General features: G+C 53.8%; 7 protein-coding genes across 7 annotated transcripts; 2 read left to right on the top strand and 5 right to left on the bottom strand.

The window, feature by feature from the left end:
- Nucleotides 1-242: 242 nt before the first annotated feature.
- On the top strand, nt 243-1,718 carry DSM5745_10430 (uncharacterized protein; the record flags this gene model as incomplete). Its single annotated transcript, XM_026752446.1, has 3 exons — nt 243-286; nt 352-834; nt 914-1,718. 3 exons carry the CDS (start codon nt 243-245, stop codon nt 1,716-1,718), a joined length of 1,332 nt encoding a protein of 443 aa, XP_026598889.1.
- Nucleotides 1,719-3,227: 1,509 nt separating this feature from the next.
- On the bottom strand, nt 3,228-4,821 carry DSM5745_10429 (uncharacterized protein; the record flags this gene model as incomplete). Its single annotated transcript, XM_026752445.1, has 2 exons — nt 3,228-4,009; nt 4,065-4,821. 2 exons carry the CDS (start codon nt 4,819-4,821, stop codon nt 3,228-3,230), a joined length of 1,539 nt encoding a protein of 512 aa, XP_026598888.1.
- An 885-nt stretch (nt 4,822-5,706) lies between these two features.
- Nucleotides 5,707-7,533, bottom strand: DSM5745_10428 (uncharacterized protein; the record flags this gene model as incomplete). The annotated part of the gene is made up of 1 exon (XM_026752444.1): nt 5,707-7,533. The coding sequence occupies one exon, from the start codon at nt 7,531-7,533 to the stop codon at nt 5,707-5,709; it is 1,827 nt and encodes a 608-aa protein (XP_026598887.1).
- Nucleotides 7,534-7,959: 426 nt separating this feature from the next.
- Nucleotides 7,960-10,224, bottom strand: DSM5745_10427 (putative Metallopeptidase (JCVI); the record flags this gene model as incomplete). Its single annotated transcript, XM_026752443.1, has 1 exon — nt 7,960-10,224. The coding sequence occupies one exon, from the start codon at nt 10,222-10,224 to the stop codon at nt 7,960-7,962; it is 2,265 nt and encodes a 754-aa protein (XP_026598886.1).
- A 787-nt stretch (nt 10,225-11,011) lies between these two features.
- DSM5745_10426 (glycoside hydrolase family 16 protein) lies at nt 11,012-12,181 on the top strand (the record flags this gene model as incomplete). The annotated part of the gene is made up of 1 exon (XM_026752442.1): nt 11,012-12,181. One exon carries the CDS (start codon nt 11,012-11,014, stop codon nt 12,179-12,181), a length of 1,170 nt encoding a protein of 389 aa, XP_026598885.1.
- Nucleotides 12,182-14,084: 1,903 nt separating this feature from the next.
- Nucleotides 14,085-17,091, bottom strand: DSM5745_10425 (SUMO protease ULP1; the record flags this gene model as incomplete). The annotated part of the gene is made up of 2 exons (XM_026752441.1): nt 14,085-16,722; nt 16,772-17,091. The coding sequence occupies 2 exons, from the start codon at nt 17,089-17,091 to the stop codon at nt 14,085-14,087; spliced, it is 2,958 nt and encodes a 985-aa protein (XP_026598884.1).
- A 605-nt stretch (nt 17,092-17,696) lies between these two features.
- On the bottom strand, nt 17,697-19,012 carry DSM5745_10424 (PAP2 domain protein; the record flags this gene model as incomplete). The annotated part of the gene is made up of 3 exons (XM_026752440.1): nt 17,697-17,767; nt 17,816-18,288; nt 18,339-19,012. The coding sequence occupies 3 exons, from the start codon at nt 19,010-19,012 to the stop codon at nt 17,697-17,699; spliced, it is 1,218 nt and encodes a 405-aa protein (XP_026598883.1).
- Nucleotides 19,013-19,316: the final 304 nt, after the last annotated feature.

Below are 19,316 nucleotides of genomic sequence, written 5' to 3'. Positions count from 1 at the left end.
GTGCAATCAATCCGTGGAGAGCGATGACAGCATTTATGCCTGACTAACGAGGCATCTACCTCCGGCTGGTAAGGCACCAAGGCAACGAGCGCTATCGATAAGCGTCGCTTTTTTCCTTCTCCAACTTCGCTTTGCAGCTCGAAATCAACCAGCAGCTCAGCTTCTCTTGTCCCCTCATTTTACTATTCATTCTCTAGCTCATCGATTATCGCTTGCATTTTTACGCATCAACTATCCATAAAATGTCTGACGAAGATTCCCTCCTCACAAACCTCTGCGCAATCTGGTCGGTCCCCCATCCCCAATCCCAGCTTCGTCGCCAGGCAGCTAACACCTCTCTTACTTGGACAGCCACATTCAACCTCCCAAATACCGCTGTCCCCGCTGCTCAACCCGAACCTGCTCCCTCCCCTGCACCCGCCGCCACAAGCTCTGGTCGCAGTGCTCCGGCATCCGCGACACAGCCGCATACCTACGACGCACCGAGCTAGCCACCGAATCCGCCTTCGACCGGGACTTCAATTTCATAACGGGCATTGAGCGGCGGTTAGAGCGGGCGGGCCGCGATGCGGAGAATAGGGGCGTCGCTGTTGATGGGAAGACTGGCGTGAAAGATCCTGGGGTTGTGGGGTTGGACGACCAGACTGAACAGGAGACTGGGGCGAAGAGGAAGCGCGGAGGTCCTGCTGCTCAAAATGGAAATGGGCTTGAGAGGGGCCTTGCGAAGGGAGAGGCCGGGTTTCTGAAGAGGGCGGCGGATGCTGGGGTTAAAGTCATCAAGGCGCCGAGGGGGATGAGTCGCGCGAAGGCGAATGGGTCGAGGTGGCATCCGAAGTGAGTTATCCACTGTATTTCCAGAGTGCTTCCCTTTTGTTTTGAAATTCTGCATTTGCTGATTGGTGTCGTTTTACAGGCAGAAATGTTTACATTGGACGATCGAGTGGGTGACTGACAACGGAACGAAGAGGATGAATTGCGCGGAGACAGCGACTATCGGCGAGGGCTATGATCGAGCCTTTCCGTTGACCAGGGAAGAAAGGCAGTTACGCGCTCAGGAGTTGGACGCTACAAAGGAGACCGAGGCCGAGGCAAATAAAGACTCAGATTCTACTCAAGTACAGCTACAACAACAACTCGAGTCCACCATACCAGCCCCGGAGTCTGAGACGGTTCCGCAGTCAACAACAACAACAACAGACTCGTCTCTCCCTCCAAACAACCATCCAACGGGACCGTCACCCGCTCAAGACGAAACCGAACCGGTCTCACAGCAGACACCGACACCACCATCAACGCAGAATAACCCCGTTACGTCGCATCGGAACGTCTACTTCTACATCCACCGCCCCCGCACCGCAACAAAACAACCCGTCCTCGCCGCCCTCTCCCCATCAACATCTCTCACAGCCGCACTAAAAGACCGCGTCGTCCTCGAGTTCCCTACAATTTACATTCTACGCAGCCCACTGAGCCTCGAATCAAGTACTGAGACAGAAGAGTCCAACGCAAAATACATCCTAGAAGCCGAGTACCTACGAACGCACCCCGATGAAAATGCAACCGCGCAAACCGGCAATGTGGGTGATGAGGAGGGATCAGAAGATACAGATCCGCCGCTCTACGGCGCGGGCGCGGTGGATATACCGGACGTGGACGAGGGAAAGATGTTGGAGGTTCTAGAGAAGGATTTATTGAGCAGGTCGGCAGGGGCGTTATAGTTGTCATGTAATTGTGATCTGGAAAATGTCTAGTCGAGTTGGGATATATGGATAATACATAACCTGTGGATAATACTGCTGTGACATACTATACTGATCGATGCATAGGACGGGCTTTACCTGAGTATTTACCAGTCTGAGAATACAACTGGAGGTCTCATGTGTACTGTAACGAGCTTGGGGTTAGCTGAGATAGTAGTCGAGTGAGAGCGAGGCTACCAAAGCACGAGCGAGGTCTGATCAGAGCTCGCGACGCTCATACAATGATTATGGATACGATACGGTACTCCGGGCTAGTCAAGCGCGAGGCGAGCTATACGGTAGCTTCGTCACGACACGACACGGTCCGGAGTGCAGCGAGTACGGAAGCGAGAGCTCGATAGGTCAACGATGCAGGCATGCAAGTACGGGTACTAGGTGTTGTTAACAAGGATCACTCTTTGTTAGCTAAATCAAAAGCAAAAGCAAGTACGCCGGTATAAACAAATGCAGACTCCAAAAACCGAACAATATCCAACAGAAACTCCAGTGATGCAAACATGTCATAATCCAAACAGGGTATCTTTCCAAAAGCTCAGGCTCGAGCTAAAACCAAGACGCCTTATCTATGCTTGTCCGTAAAGGCATGTCTAAAACCGGATATTTCCGGTAAGCACTTATGTGCGAATGTGCGGCTGAAAGCAAAGTACGTGATTGCCGTCAGTGTAGTCCGTTGATCGGTCTTATCCTCTGCAGCCTTTTGTGAGAATGGCGCGAAGTGGAAAGACTTTGATCATCGAAGAGCCAAAGGGATGTGATCCTTGACGGAACCACAAGGCTTGTGGCATCAGAGCGGGACGCAGATGGCTATATCATGTACATGCAAATTTTTCGGATGCAAATTTTTCAGCAAGATGGCCGCTGGGGGCCATAGAGGGTGTTTCTCCAAGTCCGAAGACCGTGCAGTCCTTGTCGGACGAGCAAGGTTTTCACACTCAAGAGAGACGCAAGTGACAGTCACTATGGAGGTCGTCACTTGATGCAATGGACGTCCATCCACCAAGTTTCAAGCGATGCGGCCCTGGACGGAATCGCAAAGCTCGATAACCTGGCGAACGGACACGGGCACCATGATGCGTTTTATCAGCATGATGACCACGTAACTCGAATCATCGACGCGAGACGTCTTGAATTCGAACATCGCCCAAAGCGAGGTACGGGTGACATATCACCCAGAGGGAGGAGTACAAGGTCGATAGGCCGGAACATACCAGAAAGGTAGATCCCCACGTCCCTGTTCCAAGACGAGAGGCGCTTCTCAAAAACTTTGAAGCGAACCATGGTCTGGAGGGTAGTCGGGTTTAGGAAGGCCTAGACTTTCATCCATCGGCAATCCAAGGTTGTTTCTCAGTCGTTGAACAACAGACAACCTTGTGCTCGTGGAAAACACGTCCGATGTAATCGGACACGTCCAAAACATTCACAACAGCAGTGTGAAAGTATACAGCGGTCAAATCACTTCAATGAAGTTCACGTCGACACGCTGGTGGTTTCAGAGGCAGTATCAGGGATGGTAGGTTCAATCTCGACGCCTAGCCTCTGCGCGATCTTCCTCGAAGACAGCGAGACAAGTTCAGTAGCAATCGTGTCCGGGATGGTCGGTTCCAGATCCCTCTCCCTGACAGCGGGCGCTTTCTCATTGCGAGAGCTGGAGGAGCCCGTCGGGCTCATCTCCATACGCTCAGATCTGCTAGGCTTCATCTTTAACCGGCCACGTTCCAAAGCCCGGAGGATAGTGCCGACTTCCTCTGAAACAATCCCGCGGAGCTTGCTCATTGCGTCGTCTGAGAAATCAGATGACGCGTTTGCGTTCCATCCCAGCCGAGCGGATTCTTCCGATGTCAGTGACTTGGACTCCATCGACGGTCCGCCGGTGATGAGTCTGTGAAGGGCGGTAGGGGAGAGATTCGTCGGACGGCGGGGAATCTTGACGGGCTTCTGCTTAGAGCTTGATGAGACAGAAGGAACCTCTTCCTGCTGGCGCTTGGGTGGACGCTGGATAGGAGACAGAGGCAGGTTGTCTCCAACCTCGTTGCGGATCTTGTAGTAGACAAGGCCCAGGGTCGCGGCCAGGGCCTGGTGGGCGGCTTCCGGGAACATGCGAACGGCTTCAGCGCGGCTCATGTTCGAAGAGCAGTCGCTGGAGTCACTAGAGTCGCTGTCGTTGAACATTCCGTCGGTCTGATGCATGCGGCCCCAGCATTCGTATCCACCAAGCTGATAAAATTCGGCAAGTTGTGCCAGGCGATGATCTAGCTGTATATTAGAAGAGGGTCGGAAGGGGATTTACTTGTCTTCTTGACTCACGTCGACTGCGTTTCTTCAGACACCAGAACCTCCAAACGGTTCTAGGGAAATAGTCGGGCCATCGCATGGTGCCATCTTCCTCAACAACCGGAACAGGTGTAACAGGAGCGTGGGTTGTATGAGCCAGGGAGTTAAACCGGACACGTTCAGAATGCTTCATGCGCGATTCCATAAGGCAGAACCGCTCAGAGAACCGCTCAAACATTGAGTTGAGATGTCGCGATGTCTCGTGTTGCAGGGTAATGAGATCGGTGCGCAGCTGGCTGATAGTCGAGTGCAGTTTACTGATTTCCACACGGCACCCACAGACATCAGTCTGCATGTGTTCTAGATCGTCCTGGATCTGGTCGACATTCTTGGACAGGCGGTCCACATCGCTGCGAAGCAAGACGGTTTCGTTGCCGGCTTGCCCTAAGCTGGATTTTAGCTGCAGGATACCCGACTTCAACTGGCCGACGTCCGCTCGTAAGGCGACCACGTTCAGATCGATTCTGTTGCTGATGGACCGGTTGGCTTCGAACTCTCGACGGATATGTTCATCTTCTCGGTTGCGTCGATCGGCGTATCCGTCCTTGGTCAGAACAGTTGATCGTATTTCGAGGAGGCGTGAGTCGATGACGGAGAGACGGTCGTGGAGATGGGACAGGGACGATTCGGAGATGGGAGTCGTGGCTTCATGGCGGAAGGAGATCATGGGTGACAGGGGCATGGAGACGCTGGATGTGCGGGATATACTTCGTTCTAGGGTGGCGGTCATGATGGAGATGGAGATGGGGATGGGGATGAGGGTGGTATGACGAGACCGGTAGTCAGGATCGAGGATACGGCGTTATTTGTGGACATGGACGGGGTATAGTCATTGAGACTCTAACAACAGCTTCCGAGGTCCATTTTGACGATGGTAGATATGGCAATATCGATGGTATGACGCTGGTATCGATGGCAGTGACGGTGGAAGCGGTGGTGATGGTGAGGCAGAATGGGAGTCAGGTCAGCGGATTGAGCGGATTGAAAGGGTCGGGGCGGGTTTGGGTCTGCGTTGGGTTGTGGGAGTCTGGCTGATGCGAGCGAAGAAAGGAGGCTAGGGCCGTGCACCCCTCCTTTCACTAGCGCGCTGCCACTTGGCGTTGGCACAACAACACAGTCGTCGACTCATCTTTGCTCATCCAGCTGAGGTTAATCATAATGAGTAAATGATTTGATCTCTTCATACTGCTCCAATGTGCTATTATGACTGATAATGATTAAATTTTGATGAGTTGAGAGCAATTGATGGAGGCAAACCTCCCCTACCAAAGAATCGTGTGATGTTACGTCGTACAATACGAGCCTGTGACAATACGGCCAGCGCTCGGAAGATTCAGCCAAAGAACCGGAACAAGTTTAGTGGAATTCTCAGCATCCAGCTGACCGGCTGCTTCCAATCACCGCTTCAACCAGCCGTATCGCCATCACGGTCGCATCGCTCAGCAGCCATCCAATTGGTTGACAGGAATAGCCAACGCTCCGCCTGAGCGTCAGCCTACGTAGCCAAATGTATGTGTCTTTCCATTGTTCTTGTATTACACAGTGGCGATAATCACCAGAGTCAAATGCAAGATTCCATTGCATTTGAACAACCCTATATCCAGGTAATTTCATTTTATACTGATGCCATAGTTAGCATATAGCGCTGCTCTGGCAAGACGGCATTCCTGAGGTTTGCAAGGACTGAATCCTCAAATCCCCAGTCGCCCGCCCACAGCGACATCCGACAGCCTTCCTTGAAATGCGTCGCCAAGTGGTCTGCGCGCGCCGACCAGCTGGGTAAAGACGCTGCACAGAAACCACAGCGACTGAGAATTTCACTTTGTGAGGATTTCCACACTTCAAGGTTCGGCACTGGGTATCGCGTGCATCCGTGAAACTTGCGCAAATGCTGCCAGAGGTAGTCTTTTCGACTAAACGAACGTTCAGGTAGAGGCTTGGTCGCACATTCCCTGAAGTCGTGGCTTTCCCAGTGCTCCGGGGTAGGAGTCTGGTGGTCGCAGAACCTGCATTCTGCGAGAGGTAAGTTATCTTCTAGTTCTCTAAGGTTTGGCGTGCAGATCCAGACATCGAGCGGGAGATGCACGCTCTTCTCGTGTCTGGACCAGTCGTGCTTCTTCTTGAATGATTGCAGGCAAAAGGTGCACTGATAGTGCCCATCCTCTGCGATGCGCTTCCGTCCTCCTCGTCGTCCAGATGATGGTCGGCGATATGGCCGTGGTCGTAAAGGTCCTTCTCCAGATTGATAACTCCAAGCGGACGAACTACTATCAGATGCATCTGATGCGAGGATGCCGAAGCTTGATAACGACGATGCAAGCGAGGACCCCTCCAACCCAGACGAAATATCCGTCGCTGGCGATTCCACCTGGCTCTGATGACCAGAAGCATCCGACCCCGCAGACGTAGCAATAGCCTCTCTAATCACAGCCTCAGACACGGGCTCCTCATCTGGCGGCGACGCCTGCCATCGCTCCATCGGAGTCAAAGAAGCCACATCGCTCGTCGGCATCGGCGATCCAGCGCGGAATACCTTAGTCGACGCCCTCGCCTGCCGCTGCTGCTTATGCCGACGCCGGGCATTCGCAAACCAAGTCGAGATCCTCTGTCTCGAAAACCCCGTCTCCGCCGCAAGACGAGCCTTCTCCTCCTCGGACGGATACGGGAAGTCCTCATTGCGATAGAACCAGTCCCGTAGTACCCGCGCCCCTTTCCTGACAAACTGCTTCGTCTCTTTCGAGCCCGGTTCTCGTGACGCCTCGCCTCCATCCCTATTTCCATCCCCCTCTTCAATGACACCATGCAGATGCCCAAGGACCGGCGAGAGCGTCTCAAACCCCGACGGCTGGCGCTTCTCGCCGCGCCCAAAGCTACAAGGACGGAACAAACCAACGCAACTCGAGCACGACGGCACCGGATTCGGGTTATGCGTTGTCCGCCGCAGAATCAAACACTGCAGCCGATGTCTGCGGCAATGGTCGCAGGGTTTCGCAGGCCGATACGCCCCATCTAACCACTCGGCAACATTGTTGAAGCCCGGCAACACGATCGGCGTACTCCTAGTATCCGCCTGTACTTGCTCCAGCGGTTCAGGTTCAGGGTTGTTGAGGTTCGCTGGCTCAAATTCACTGATCGCCCAATCCCTTCCCACTGCAGCTCCAGAGAGCGGGGTTGGGTTCACGATCGGGGGTGTCTCAAACTGCGTTTGTGTAAAGTCGAGCGTTTGCGACGACCATGATGTCCTTTCGCTCGGTAAGAATCCGAAATTTGGGTCCTGCACCCCGTAGAGAGCGTCCCAGTCGAAGAAAAGGTCGTCCTCCGTCGGAATCGGCCAACTCCCCGCTGGGGCAGCCGGGGCATCTGCGGTTACCCCACGTTCATTGAGTTGGGGATGTTGCAGCGATTCGAGAAAGGCGTCATTAGGCACCACTTGATCGTCCATATCCCGCGCTGTCTGGCCAATAATACCAAGAGATAATGTGACCGATTTCCGCGCCGCGAACCTGAATTTGCCGAGCTGGAGAGTTGCCCAGTTGTTCAGGTTCTTTTCTGTTTCTTGCCAGCGCCGCTGACCCGATGACTCATCATACTGCCTGAATTTTCAAGGCGCCGAGGTTTCTGCGAGCCAATCAGAGTAGACAGGGTCATTTCCTAGGGCTCGCTCGGGCTCGATTTCAATCCTTAGCCCATGCCCTATGTATGCTCAAAGGTGTTGTCCCAGATTCAAACTGCCTATATGCTAAGTATCTCCTTTTTAGATTATCTGACGGTCCTTAAGTACATACAATCTCCGCTCCCGAAACCTAAACCCAAGCAAGTCGTCCATGTCCAGGCCAATCGACTATTCGTCCATAACCTATTCGGATGATCAGGCGCAGAACTCCCTCGCCAGCTTCTCATACACATTCTTCAGCCTCTGCAAACTCTCCACCTCAACATACTCCTCTTTCCCATGTAGACCATGACCAGACGGACCGAAAACGACAGATGGGATGCCTGTCTCACTCAGAAGCGCAGCGTCGCACCAGAACGGGACGCTTTGAATAGCAGGTCTCTTCCCCATCACCGTTTCTGCGCAATCGGCCACCGTCTGAATAAACGGATGATCAGCGTCGATCTTGTGAGCAGGACGGCAGAGCGTAGCCCTAGGCTCAGCGAATTTGAACTGGGCGTTTCCGGCCTTGGCCTGGATGTCCTGCAAAAGGCTCTTGATGTCGTTTAGAATTGACAGCGCCGTTTGGCCGGGCACTGTCCGGAATTCGATCGTGGTCGTGCACTTCGCTGGGTATGAGGAAGCCTCCTCTCCACCCTTGATTAAGCCGCAGTGTAATGTTGCCGGGCCGAGCACGTCATCAACTGGGAGCGTCTTGCTATACTCAGCCATGGCCTGAAGGAAGCGCCCAGTATGAAGGATCGCGTCGACGCCATGGACATGGTCGGAACCGTGCGCAGCAACGCCGAGAATATCGACCTCTACCCAGACAAAGCCCTTATGCGCGTGGGCCATGGCTTCACCTGTTGGCTCAGGAATAACAGCGCCATCAGTTTTCCATCCTGCAGCGAGAATATCCCTTGTTCCCTGTGACGCATCCTCTTCGTCCGAAACAGCGGCTACAATGATATCTCCGCGCAAAGAAGACCCGGCTCTTATAGCTGAGACGGTCGCTAGTGCACTTGCAAGCCCGCCCTTCATATCTAGACTGCCTCGGCCGAGGACCACCTGCTGGCCATCTCTGGTATCAACGGCCCCGGAAAGTGCATCTGTTTCGTAGCTCGCTAGGCTGACGGTGTCAATATGTCCATTGAACATAAGCGATTTTCCCCCTCCGGTTCCTCTGAGCACGCCGACGACGGACGGTCGACCGGGAACTGGCTCAACGCGGTGCGACTCGATGCCGCGATGCGCGAACCACGCCTGTAAATAGTCGCATATTTGGGTCTCTCCCGCGCCATCGGCGGTGGACAGCGTGGGATTCGAAGAGTTGATCTTTGTGAGCATGCGCGTGATTTCAACCTCGTTGTCGGGCGACACATCCAACGGGATGGGGTAGTCGCGGGGTCCTTCTGTGCTCAACAGGACGACGACCGAGTCCTTGGTCAGGAGGGACTGTGAGCCTTCTTTCGTTAGGCGTCTCAATGCCGCCAAAGAAGCAGCACCACAGGGCCCAGCGGAGACTGAGCGCAACGCTAGATATTTCACGGCTTTGTGGCTCTCGTGGCAAGAAACCGTGACGCTAGCGTCTACGAGACGCTGGAGGTTTGGCCATGCGGTCGTTGAAACTGTTCCGCAGTTCATACCGTCCATGATGGTGAAAGATGTCTCGATTGGCGTTAGCTTTTCTTTAAGCAGGCTATCCTGCAAACAGGCGGCTGTGTCCGGTTCGACGGTGACGACGGAAATGGGAGCCTCCCTCGACTTGCAGAAGGTCGAGACGGTGTTTGCGAGACTTCCAACTCCCACAGGTGTTATCATGGTCGTCGCGACAAGACCCATCTCAGCCAACTGGCTCTCGATCTCGAACATCATGGTTGAGTACCCGTCCACAATCCACGAAGGAACCTCTTCATACCCATCCAGTGCAGTATCCTGGATGAGCAGCGCTCCTTCCGTCTCCTTAGACACCTTCAGCGCCTCCAATACAGCTGCGTCGTAGTCATCCTTGATGATTGTCACCTTTGCTCCCTCCGATCTGATCCTGTTCTGCGTGGGCTCGTCCATCGAGTCCGGCACAAAAATGTTTGATTCGATACCAAGCGTACGCGCCATGAACGCGACAGCCCGGCCATGGTTCCCCTTCGTCGCGGCCAACAGTGTTATCGTTTTTTCTTGTGCTCGGGCAGCCATCTCCTCAAGGCTCACAGTCGGCGGTAGATCGAGGTAAGCGGCTACCGCACGGTAACAGCCCCATGATGCGCCGAGGACTTTGAAAGAGGGTAGCCCGAGCCGGTTGCTTTCATCTTTGACGAGAACGGAACGGACGCCTAGCTCGGTCGCGAGATCAGGAAAGGACGTCAGAGGGGTCGGAGTGTAACCGGCGAGTGACTGGTGGAACTTGGAGAGGCCTTCGACTTCAAGGAAGTCACTCTGTGTGCCGGCCGAGGCGTTGAAATAGATTGGACGTCGGGGAGACATGGTCAGAACTATAAAACAAGATATCGAGAGAGGATAGATAGTGTTTAGAAGGCTGAAAATGAACAGAGGGGGAAAGCAGCAGATGATTGTGGACAGTCAAAGTCAGACTGTGGACTCTCCAGGCGCCTTCCAACAACATACACCAGAAACCCACTTCAACCAGGCAAACTCTTCTTCCCATTCGAAGTTGTAGCGGGCAGTAAAACTGTTACGAAATCTCTTTTCATTCGCTATTGGAAATCCAATATTTGGTGTCGTGCTCGAAGTGTATTCTCAAAATTCTATTGCAGGTATATATTGTTCCGTTGCCGCAACTTCTCCTAGCAGAATACACAAAAGGGCCTATACTCAATGGCTTTTACTGAAGCAATACGCCATGACATCCGGTAGCGGTCATCAAGAGTTACCTCTGCTCTACATATACACCGAGCTCACTAGGGATGCAGACGGCAGCGCAAGCGTTGAGGCGTGCAAAAGTCAATGCGGGGGCAGCGTTTTCCCATACAAACTGGGCCTGGGCAATCTACACAGCAACAACAGCATTAATGAGCACTGAAATTAAGCATTGTACAAAGCTATGAACTATACGACGAAGGAAATGAGCTAGCAATACTGTTCTCGGTCGAGGCTGGAAAGCACCTGGCGACGCTCCTTCCCAAGCGACGCATCTCCAGCTTGTCTTCTCCGCGTCTTCTCTGCATCATCCTGGAGCACACGATGAGCTGATCCAATTCCTTTCGTTCCCAAACTATTGATATCGAGTCATTGCCTACTTCCTATCTTACCAATGGCGAAGCTCACCCTTTCACTTTCTCTCCTTCCTACGCTCTCCCTAATAGCACGCACGGCTTCAATCGTCCTGCCTCCCATCAACACCACCTTCGCAACAATCGACAGTCACACTCCGAACCTAGCCCCTCGAGTGCCCGGTCACTATCCTTGCGACTGCTATATCGTCTCCGGTGATGAACCAGGCTACTTCACCGACTACAAGTTCTGGGACTTCCGCGATGTCCGCCTCCCTCACAGCCTCAATAGCGGTGCCTACCGTCCCTCGTACGCCAATATGTGGGAGATGGAAACAATTCCGCTGAGCCAGACGTCCTTCAAGGAAGACTGGCAGACGCAGTCGTGGAGCCGGCAGGAGACGACAGACAGCACGGTTCCCATGGTGAACGACGACGCGAATGCCTTCTTCGCGAAACATCCCAACCTCCCGGCCGCCAGCCAGCTCGTTCTCCGTACAACCAGGTTTCCGACACACTCGTCTTCCGCGGAAGTTGAAAGCCAGCATGGGAACTATTTTCATGCCTCGATTCGTGTCCGTATGAGGCTTATGTCCCGGGAAGCGATCTCCAGACGTCCTTGGGATACCGCGCCGGATGTCAATGTGGTTCCAAAGGGTGCTTGCGCTGGGATCTTTACCTACCGTTCAGCGACCTGCGAGTCCGATGTTGAGTTCCTCACCTCCGATCCCCCCAACACAATCCACTACGCAAACCAGCCGGACTATGACACCGAGCACGACCTCATCATCCCCGGTGCGAGTGAAGTCGTCACAACTGTCCCGGTACCCTGGTCGGACTGGGTGACACACCGCATGGATTGGTTCGAAAATCAGACACTCTGGTACGCCAATGACGATCTGCAAGCGGTCGTCTCCTTAAGCGTTCCCGATCGCCCGAGTATCCTTGCCATGAACCTCTGGAGTGACGGCGGAATGTGGACGGGCGACATGGAGATGGATGAAAGCGTATACATGGGAATCGAATGGATCGAGGTCGCCTACAACACCTCAACTGCAGGCGACATGCCCGTCGAAACCGGCCAACGCCATCGTATGCGGCCCTCGAAGCGGACAAGAAGGGATCCCCACGAGAAGAGACAGACCTCCGGTCACGAAGCCAGGGAGAGGTGCGAGAAGCCGTGCTACCTGGATAAGATGCAGCGTTATTAGTAGCCTCCAGTATCATTATCATTATCTACCAATGAATACGTTTACTCTCCAATCAGCTCCTTGTAGCAGTCTCATGGCTTCCAATCTTGACTCATTCTGCAATGCCCGTCTACTCCAAGACTCTGGACTACTCCTATCGGCCTTCGTAGCTTCACTCTCTAGATCTTTCAATAAGATACGTTTACTCTTCGATTCGACAATCAGCGACCGAGCAATCTTCGTGCCTTCCCGCATCCTCACTCTTAAGAAACACGTTTCCTTCCCAAGGCTCAACTATTTCTATCGTTCATCGTACCTGTCGCTATCTGCTCTGACTGTCTTTCCTCAACGACTTTCGAGCGCGATGTACGAAACGTCTGCTACTTACTTCGTCGCTACGGTAGCCTTGGGATATCATCGCTCGACATCAACCGGCAAAAGATCGCAGCTTGTCAAGGTACGAGCTTAGGAGGTTCTAGAGAAATATTCTACGGGCGCGTCTACGTCTTGGAACATCAGTGTGAGGTGAAGTAGTTCATTGACATTTTGTTTTGTCAATGGAAGTGTAGTTGTGGTTGTGGTTGTAGTAGGTACAGAGGTTCTAATACATGAAGCCTACCCGTCGTGCAGGCGCTGAGGGACCCGTGGCATGGGTTGGCGTAAGGGTCTGATCGCCCGTGGCGTGGGTTGGCGTAAGGGCTTGATCGGTGGACAGCGCCCACACGACGGGCAGGAAGTCTAAGTACATGAAGAGAAGAAACATGAAATGAAGCCTACCCCTTCGCGCGGGCACTGAGTGACCCGTGGCATGAGTTGGCGTGAGGGTCTGACCACCCGTGGCATGGGTTGGCGTAAGGGTTTGATCGATGGCCAGTGCCCGCGCGAGGGGCAGGATGCCTATATACATGAAGAAAAACGCTTGTTGGGAGCAGTGCTCCCGGGGTATCTCAAAAACAAAAACGCCGCGCTATGCCAAACCCCAAACGAAAGTAAAGAAACATAAAGCAAAACACAAAACCCAAACCCGAAGCCTAAACCGAAGCAAAGCACAAAACGCAAACCCAAAGCCCAAGCCGAAGCAAAACACAAAACCCAACCCCAAAGCCCAAGCCGAAGCAAAAGGAAAGACGAAACCCCAAAGCCCAAGCCGAAGCANCAAGCCGAAGCAAAAGGAAAGACGAAACCCCAAAGCCCAAGCCGAAGCAAAACACAAAACCCAACCCCAAAGCCCAAGCCGAAGCAAAAGGAAAGGCGAACCCCCAAAGCCCAAGCCGAAGCAAAAAGAAAGACGAAACGACGAGGCGCCGGGCCATGGTCGTAAAACGCTGATAACGATACAGCTCATAATGATGCAGCTTGTAAAATGCAGTATGACGATGCAGGCTGATGATGTTGTTGATAAAGATGAAGTCATAAGAATACGACCGTTGAGGTCGATAAAAATGCGGCCACGGCCGATTGAGCGAGGCCGATAAGTATGCAGTCGGTAAAATATGCAGTCGCTAGAAGATGCAGTCGATAAAAGATGCAGTCGCTAAGAATACGGCCGCGGCCGGAATGGAGCGAGGCCGGTAAGAATACGACCGATGAAGTCGATAAGGATACGACCGATGAGGTCGATAAGAATACGACCGACGAGGTCGATAAGAATACGACCGACGAGGTCGATAAGGATACGGCCATGGCCGATTGAGCGAGGCCGATAAAAATAAGACCGTTCAGTGAAAAGTCGATAAGAATGCGACCGTGGTCGATAATGATAAGGTCGATAAAAATACGACCGTGGTCGGTAATGATATGGTCGTTTGGCAAGTGTCGTTATCGATTTTTCGTTGTTTTTTTTTGTTGTTGTTGTTGTTGTTGTTGTTGTTGTTGTTGTTGTTGTTGTTGTTGTTGTTGTTTTGATTTTCGTTTTCGACCATGTTCAGAGCGAAGCAGCCTCGAAGCGGCCGTTCATGAGTTCGGCAACAATCTTCTGCCGCAGCAGAGGCGTATCCTTCGCACCGTAAGCGAGAGGCTCGATGTTCAAGGCCACTGCCTTGGCCGTGGTCAACAAGAACACTCCACAGTCGCTGCCGTTGTTTTGTTGAGGGGACTTCGACGGCAGGACATTCCACTCTGCGTCGACAAAGAGGTCACCGAGTTCACCGCGGAGCCAGTCCTTGACAGTTGCAACGTGGCGCTTCGAAAGCGAGCCAAGCGAGTCGAAGTGCTCGATGGTGCGGGCCGAAGGCTTGACGACAATCAAGGTCCAATGAGACATGTCATGCACCGGAATGAACACAGTATCAACATCCAGAAGATCTGGTCCTCCAATTTTGGCCCTCTTGGCCCAACGCCGAACAGAATCGTAGCCCTTGTCTCGAAGGTTGGAAAAGAAGAAAGTGTTGAACGCGTGGTAATGTGGCTTGGCGTGACGACCAGCATTGTGGTGCTCCTCGCGCATGTGCTCGACGATCAGCCCAAGGTACGAGTTGATCACCTCATCGTTCAGCCACTTCAGCGGAGTGTAGCAGGTTGCAATGTCGCCTCTGGTCAGAGGCTCGCCGGTGTGAGTGTGGGCAACCTCTGCGTAGTCCGGCTTTTTCATCGCCTTCTCGAGGCGAGCTTTCCAATCATCTGCGAGAGGACGTACGACGACACCCTCAGGAATCTGCCGTCCGACTGGTCCGTCCTTGAGTCGCTTCTCCTTCTCAATCTTCTGGAGTTCCTTTGCATAGACGGACTCGCTTCGGCCTGAGGGAACTGGCTCTGAGGCGGGCTTGACAAGTTTGATTGCCGACCTGGGTGTTCCTTCGGCAAAGTCGCGTTGGCCCCATGGATCCACATACGGGTCAAGAGAAGCCGCCAATTGCGCTTGTAGTTGGGCATCAGGTCCGTTGAGCTGGTCGACCAGGAGCGCGTCAAGTCCAGGTCCTGGCTGAGCGGATGCTCTGGCCCAGTCGTGAACGTTCGAAGGCGAAGACTGAACGATAGGAGAGCGGAATTGCACTCTGTGCTCGAGTCCAACACGGTGAGCTTGTGGCGTGATAGGGCCAGGCAGCAAGCGACGTTGTGTTTCCGGGCTCATGGTCGGAACCAGCGACCTTTTGAGAATGCCGTTTCTGGGTGCTTGGGGTCGGTCGCGATCATTCACAGGAGTTGGCGGCAGACCGCGATGTGTGCGGGAAGTCGAGCGAGAGACATCATCCACACGGCGAGAAGGGTCGCCTTGAGAGAGAAAAGAGGGGATTGCGTTGATGCGGGGATCATAAAATGCGGCTGCCATTCTCGATGCCTCTCTAGATGCTTCGTCCGGGAACGGGAGATTCTCGTTCACAGGAAAGCCGTGTCTTCGGCGCCAGATGTTGCGTCGCACATTCTCCTGCTGCTCTGGCGAGAGCGTTGCAATGTTCACGCGCGGAGGAGAAGCACGAGCAGGCGAAACTGGTGGGGTTGCAGTATCGGGCGCAGGAGCAGCAGCCGCACGAGCCGCACGAGCCGCACGCGCGCGAGCATGAGCGTCGCGACGCTCTCGCCACATGGCCGTCACCCTCTGAGCTGCAGTGCCAGCCGCCTGGTGAGTTTGACGAGTGAGGGTGCAGGCAGCAGCCAGTGCACCATGGAAAGCATTTGCGACAGTCTGCATCATCGCACGTTGAGCAGTGTATGCTTGTCGGAGAGTGCCATGCACGGTGGCGTAGTAATGAGCCCAAACGGGAGGCCCGTTGTCGACAGGACGGGCGACCTCCGGAGCGACATCTGAAGCGTCTTGTCCTTGTGGGCTGTCGTAGTGGCCGGGCATCAGGGCACCCGACATCAAAGCCGCTTGCGGAGTCACGTGTGTCTCGGTGACGGGCTGTGGCTGATGTTGAGGCGAGAAATGTGGCGCACGAAGCAGCTGTGGCTGCGGAAAGCGCTGAGGCTGGGTAGGCTGCTGTGGCTCGGAAGGGCCTGCCGCAGAACCTGGCGTGGATGCAGATGGCCAGCAGCCAGGGACAATGCCGTTCGAGTTCACGGTTTGTTCGACTGGAGTGACGGGAGCGACAGTGTTCAATGGCACGGCGGGCGAGTCAAAGGAAGTGCGCTGCGCAATAGGTTGAGCTGGATCCTCAATGGATGTCTCAGAGTTATCGATAGACATGCTGGAGGTGTTCGACGCCTCTCCACTGACACGGCGGAATTTCGCGATCGGACTGCCAGCATCGGTCGTCATAAGACGGGACTCGTCGTTCCTCGTGTTGTCATCGGCACTGCGAGCGCGCGGCGCGAAGAGGCTGCCGGTATGATCCAGAATATTGCCTTCCTGGTCGCGCTTTCTGGGCTTGATCAACGCAGCTTGCCGGGTGGGGTCGTGCACAGAGAGTGGTTGATCGCGACGGCCAAAACCAGCGCCTAAGGCTGAACTGTATCCGGACGGACGCGACGAATTCATAAGACCAGTCCTGTAGGTTGTCGCGGCGTGTCGATATAACTCGACTTCGTTGGCGCGTGGCAACACAAGTGGCCGCTCGTCACGTTGGAATGCGGTTCGTGCTTGTGAGAAGCGGAATTGAGAAGGGGAAAGCATCGATCTGGGCCGACTAGTCATTTGAGGTTAGTTTCGATCTCTCATGGCTTGGAACCACTTACTTGATCATTCCCATAGGACGCGCGGACCTCTCAATAGGCCTGACCACTTCCGGTGGCCTGGGACCGAGACGCGGGATGGGACGCCTAGTAGGCGTTTGCGAGGAGGAAGCAAGGGTAGGTAAGGGGTGATTAGTTCCATCGGAAGTTATTTTCTTCACATCCGATGGATTCCAGTTGGGCACATAGTCTCTTGCAGGGTCGGCGAGATCTTCTCTGCTGAACTGCAGACTAGTAGGCCCGTAATTGAGCGCATCATAAGGAGATGCATCGGTCATGACCGTATCCTCAGGAGAGGCCTGATTGTTCGAAAAGTAAGACATGATGATGAGCGGAACTTAGAAGAGGGGATTCGAGAGGAAAAAAGGGTTTGGGATGGTGTCGATAGAGAATCGACAAGAAAAGCGCGAATAACACAAAGCTTGAGACGGCTAGAAGCCTCTGAAAGGGAATCACAACAAAGCAGATCGCAAGAATCGCGTGAAGTTGGTGAATCTCCATGAAGATTGTGTTAGTGAGAGAAGGAAGAAAAAAGTTGGGGGGAATCGAGAAGTATTCGACTTTTAAGGCGTGTTGTGGTAGACCAAACGGGAAGGAAAGCTCAAGCTCCCAGGACTTGCGCCGGCGGAGGATGAAGAAGTGCGGGAGGTGCGGTGGAGGCCTTCACGTGACCTGGCGGCGCGACAATGGCCCAAGCGCTGGGAAAGCTCCGATAGCCAGATTCCAGACAGCCGCGCCAGAGCCTCAAATACGTACGGAACGGTGTGGAGGAATAATCATTCTTGAGGTCTATATAGAGACTACCGTATCGCCAATTACAGTTTATATCGCAGAAGATGTGAGCAAGAACCAAAATATGTACAAGACAGCCGGCAAGCATGCTCAGTCTGCCGAACATCATTGTCGTAAATTCGTCGCGCATGCTCAATTACGGGCCAGGCATGAGTCCTATCCATTCGAACAGCACGCCAGCCCCGTCAATGACAATCCAAGCAATCCCTATGAAAGGTTAGCGTCAGGCGGTGTTATGGGTAGCTATTAGCTCACCTGAATATACAACCAGCTTCGTGATAACCTCAACATCATATCGTACACGAGGACGTTTTATTTGTGCAAAAAGCTCTTCCTCTTCTCGCTCATGATCGACGAACTCGGGGAACGGCTCTGTGCCTTCCGGGGACTGAGATCTTTCGATTGCGGTCGTACCCCTTCCCATCATGTGCTCGTACTCGTCCAGCTTGGACGGTTTCCGCGACAGCTTTGGCAGGGCTGTCGCAGAAGTCGAGGCGTCATCCTGGATGGCGTCCAATGCAGGAGAGCCCCGGTATGGACTGGAAAGGCTGTCCCGCCTGCGTTTCTCGCGATATGCTAGAGTCTCGTATGCGTCGGCTTCGGATTGCGGCCCGATTGAGATTGCGCGGCGTCTTGGATGGCGGATGTTCGCGACAATGGAAGGGATATCGGAGAAGCTCGGCATTACTTCGTGGTCCTTCAGTTGCGCGGGAACAGTGGTGTATTGTCTTGAGCATGTATTAGCGGGCTGTACTTATAACTTGCGAAGGTTACTCACGAGGCGTTGGTAAAGAAGCGGCGAGGTAGGATCAACCCCAGCTTCTCCAGCCCACGAAAAACCGGCGGAAGAGTGCGCAACAAAGTGGGCTTCATGGTTTCTCTCCACGCGAAGAGTAGCACCACTCCGATAAGAAAGCGGAGACCCATGGTTGCCCAGCCTAGACCCTCATATCGGGAATGAGGGAGAGTCGCGGGATGCGGGTTGTCCCACGTCGCGTTCGCCCTAGCCAAATTCCAGTATGCCACCTGCGCCCCGATCATTACACCCGCGAAAGCAACGCTATCATCAAAACAAGGACAATCGTCGGCCGGTTCCGGATGGATGCGCACAAGAGCTAGGATGATGAGAATGACGAGCGCCACCTGTTTTCCGCTGCCGACCTGGACGTATTGATCTATAGCCGTCTCGAAAGTACAATGCAAAACAGCCAATATGACACCCAACGCTGACCCAATAACGACGTCGAAAAACCCATGCATACCGCAGTACAAACGGCCTAGGACGATTGACGTGACGTATAGATAGGTAACGACCTGGAGGAACAGATTTAGGCCGTCACTGAGTGCCGACTCGGGAGAATTCAACAAGTATAGAGCGTAGACCGCGACGGATACCGCATTGGTCGAGTGAGTCGATGGGAAGCCATACTCCAGCGCCGCGGAGCCAGACATTGTGATTCGTTGCAACGGAGGGGACAGCGGTCGTGGGAGGCAGACTAGATCTTTGATGAAACCGCTGAAGAAAACTCCAGAAGCCAATAGATGTACCATCCTAGCAAGAGCGCGCCGTTAGTCACTGAAGCATTGGTCGGTTGGATCGCGTCAACGGATCTGCTCGGATGACCTACCCCCGACCCAAGCTTGGGTAACCGCTCCAGAAGAATATCGGCAGAAAGACCATGAAGAACGTGTGCGTCCCAAGGTTCGCCGTGAATGCAAAGTATGAGTCCAATGCCGGCGTGCGGATTTTCTCCTG

Source organism: Aspergillus mulundensis (genome assembly GCF_003369625.1).
Source record: "Aspergillus mulundensis strain DSM 5745 chromosome Unknown scaffold_15, whole genome shotgun sequence".
Taxonomy (NCBI): Eukaryota; Fungi; Ascomycota; class Eurotiomycetes; order Eurotiales; family Aspergillaceae; genus Aspergillus; species Aspergillus mulundensis.
This window is presented reverse-complemented; position numbering and strand designations above follow the sequence as displayed.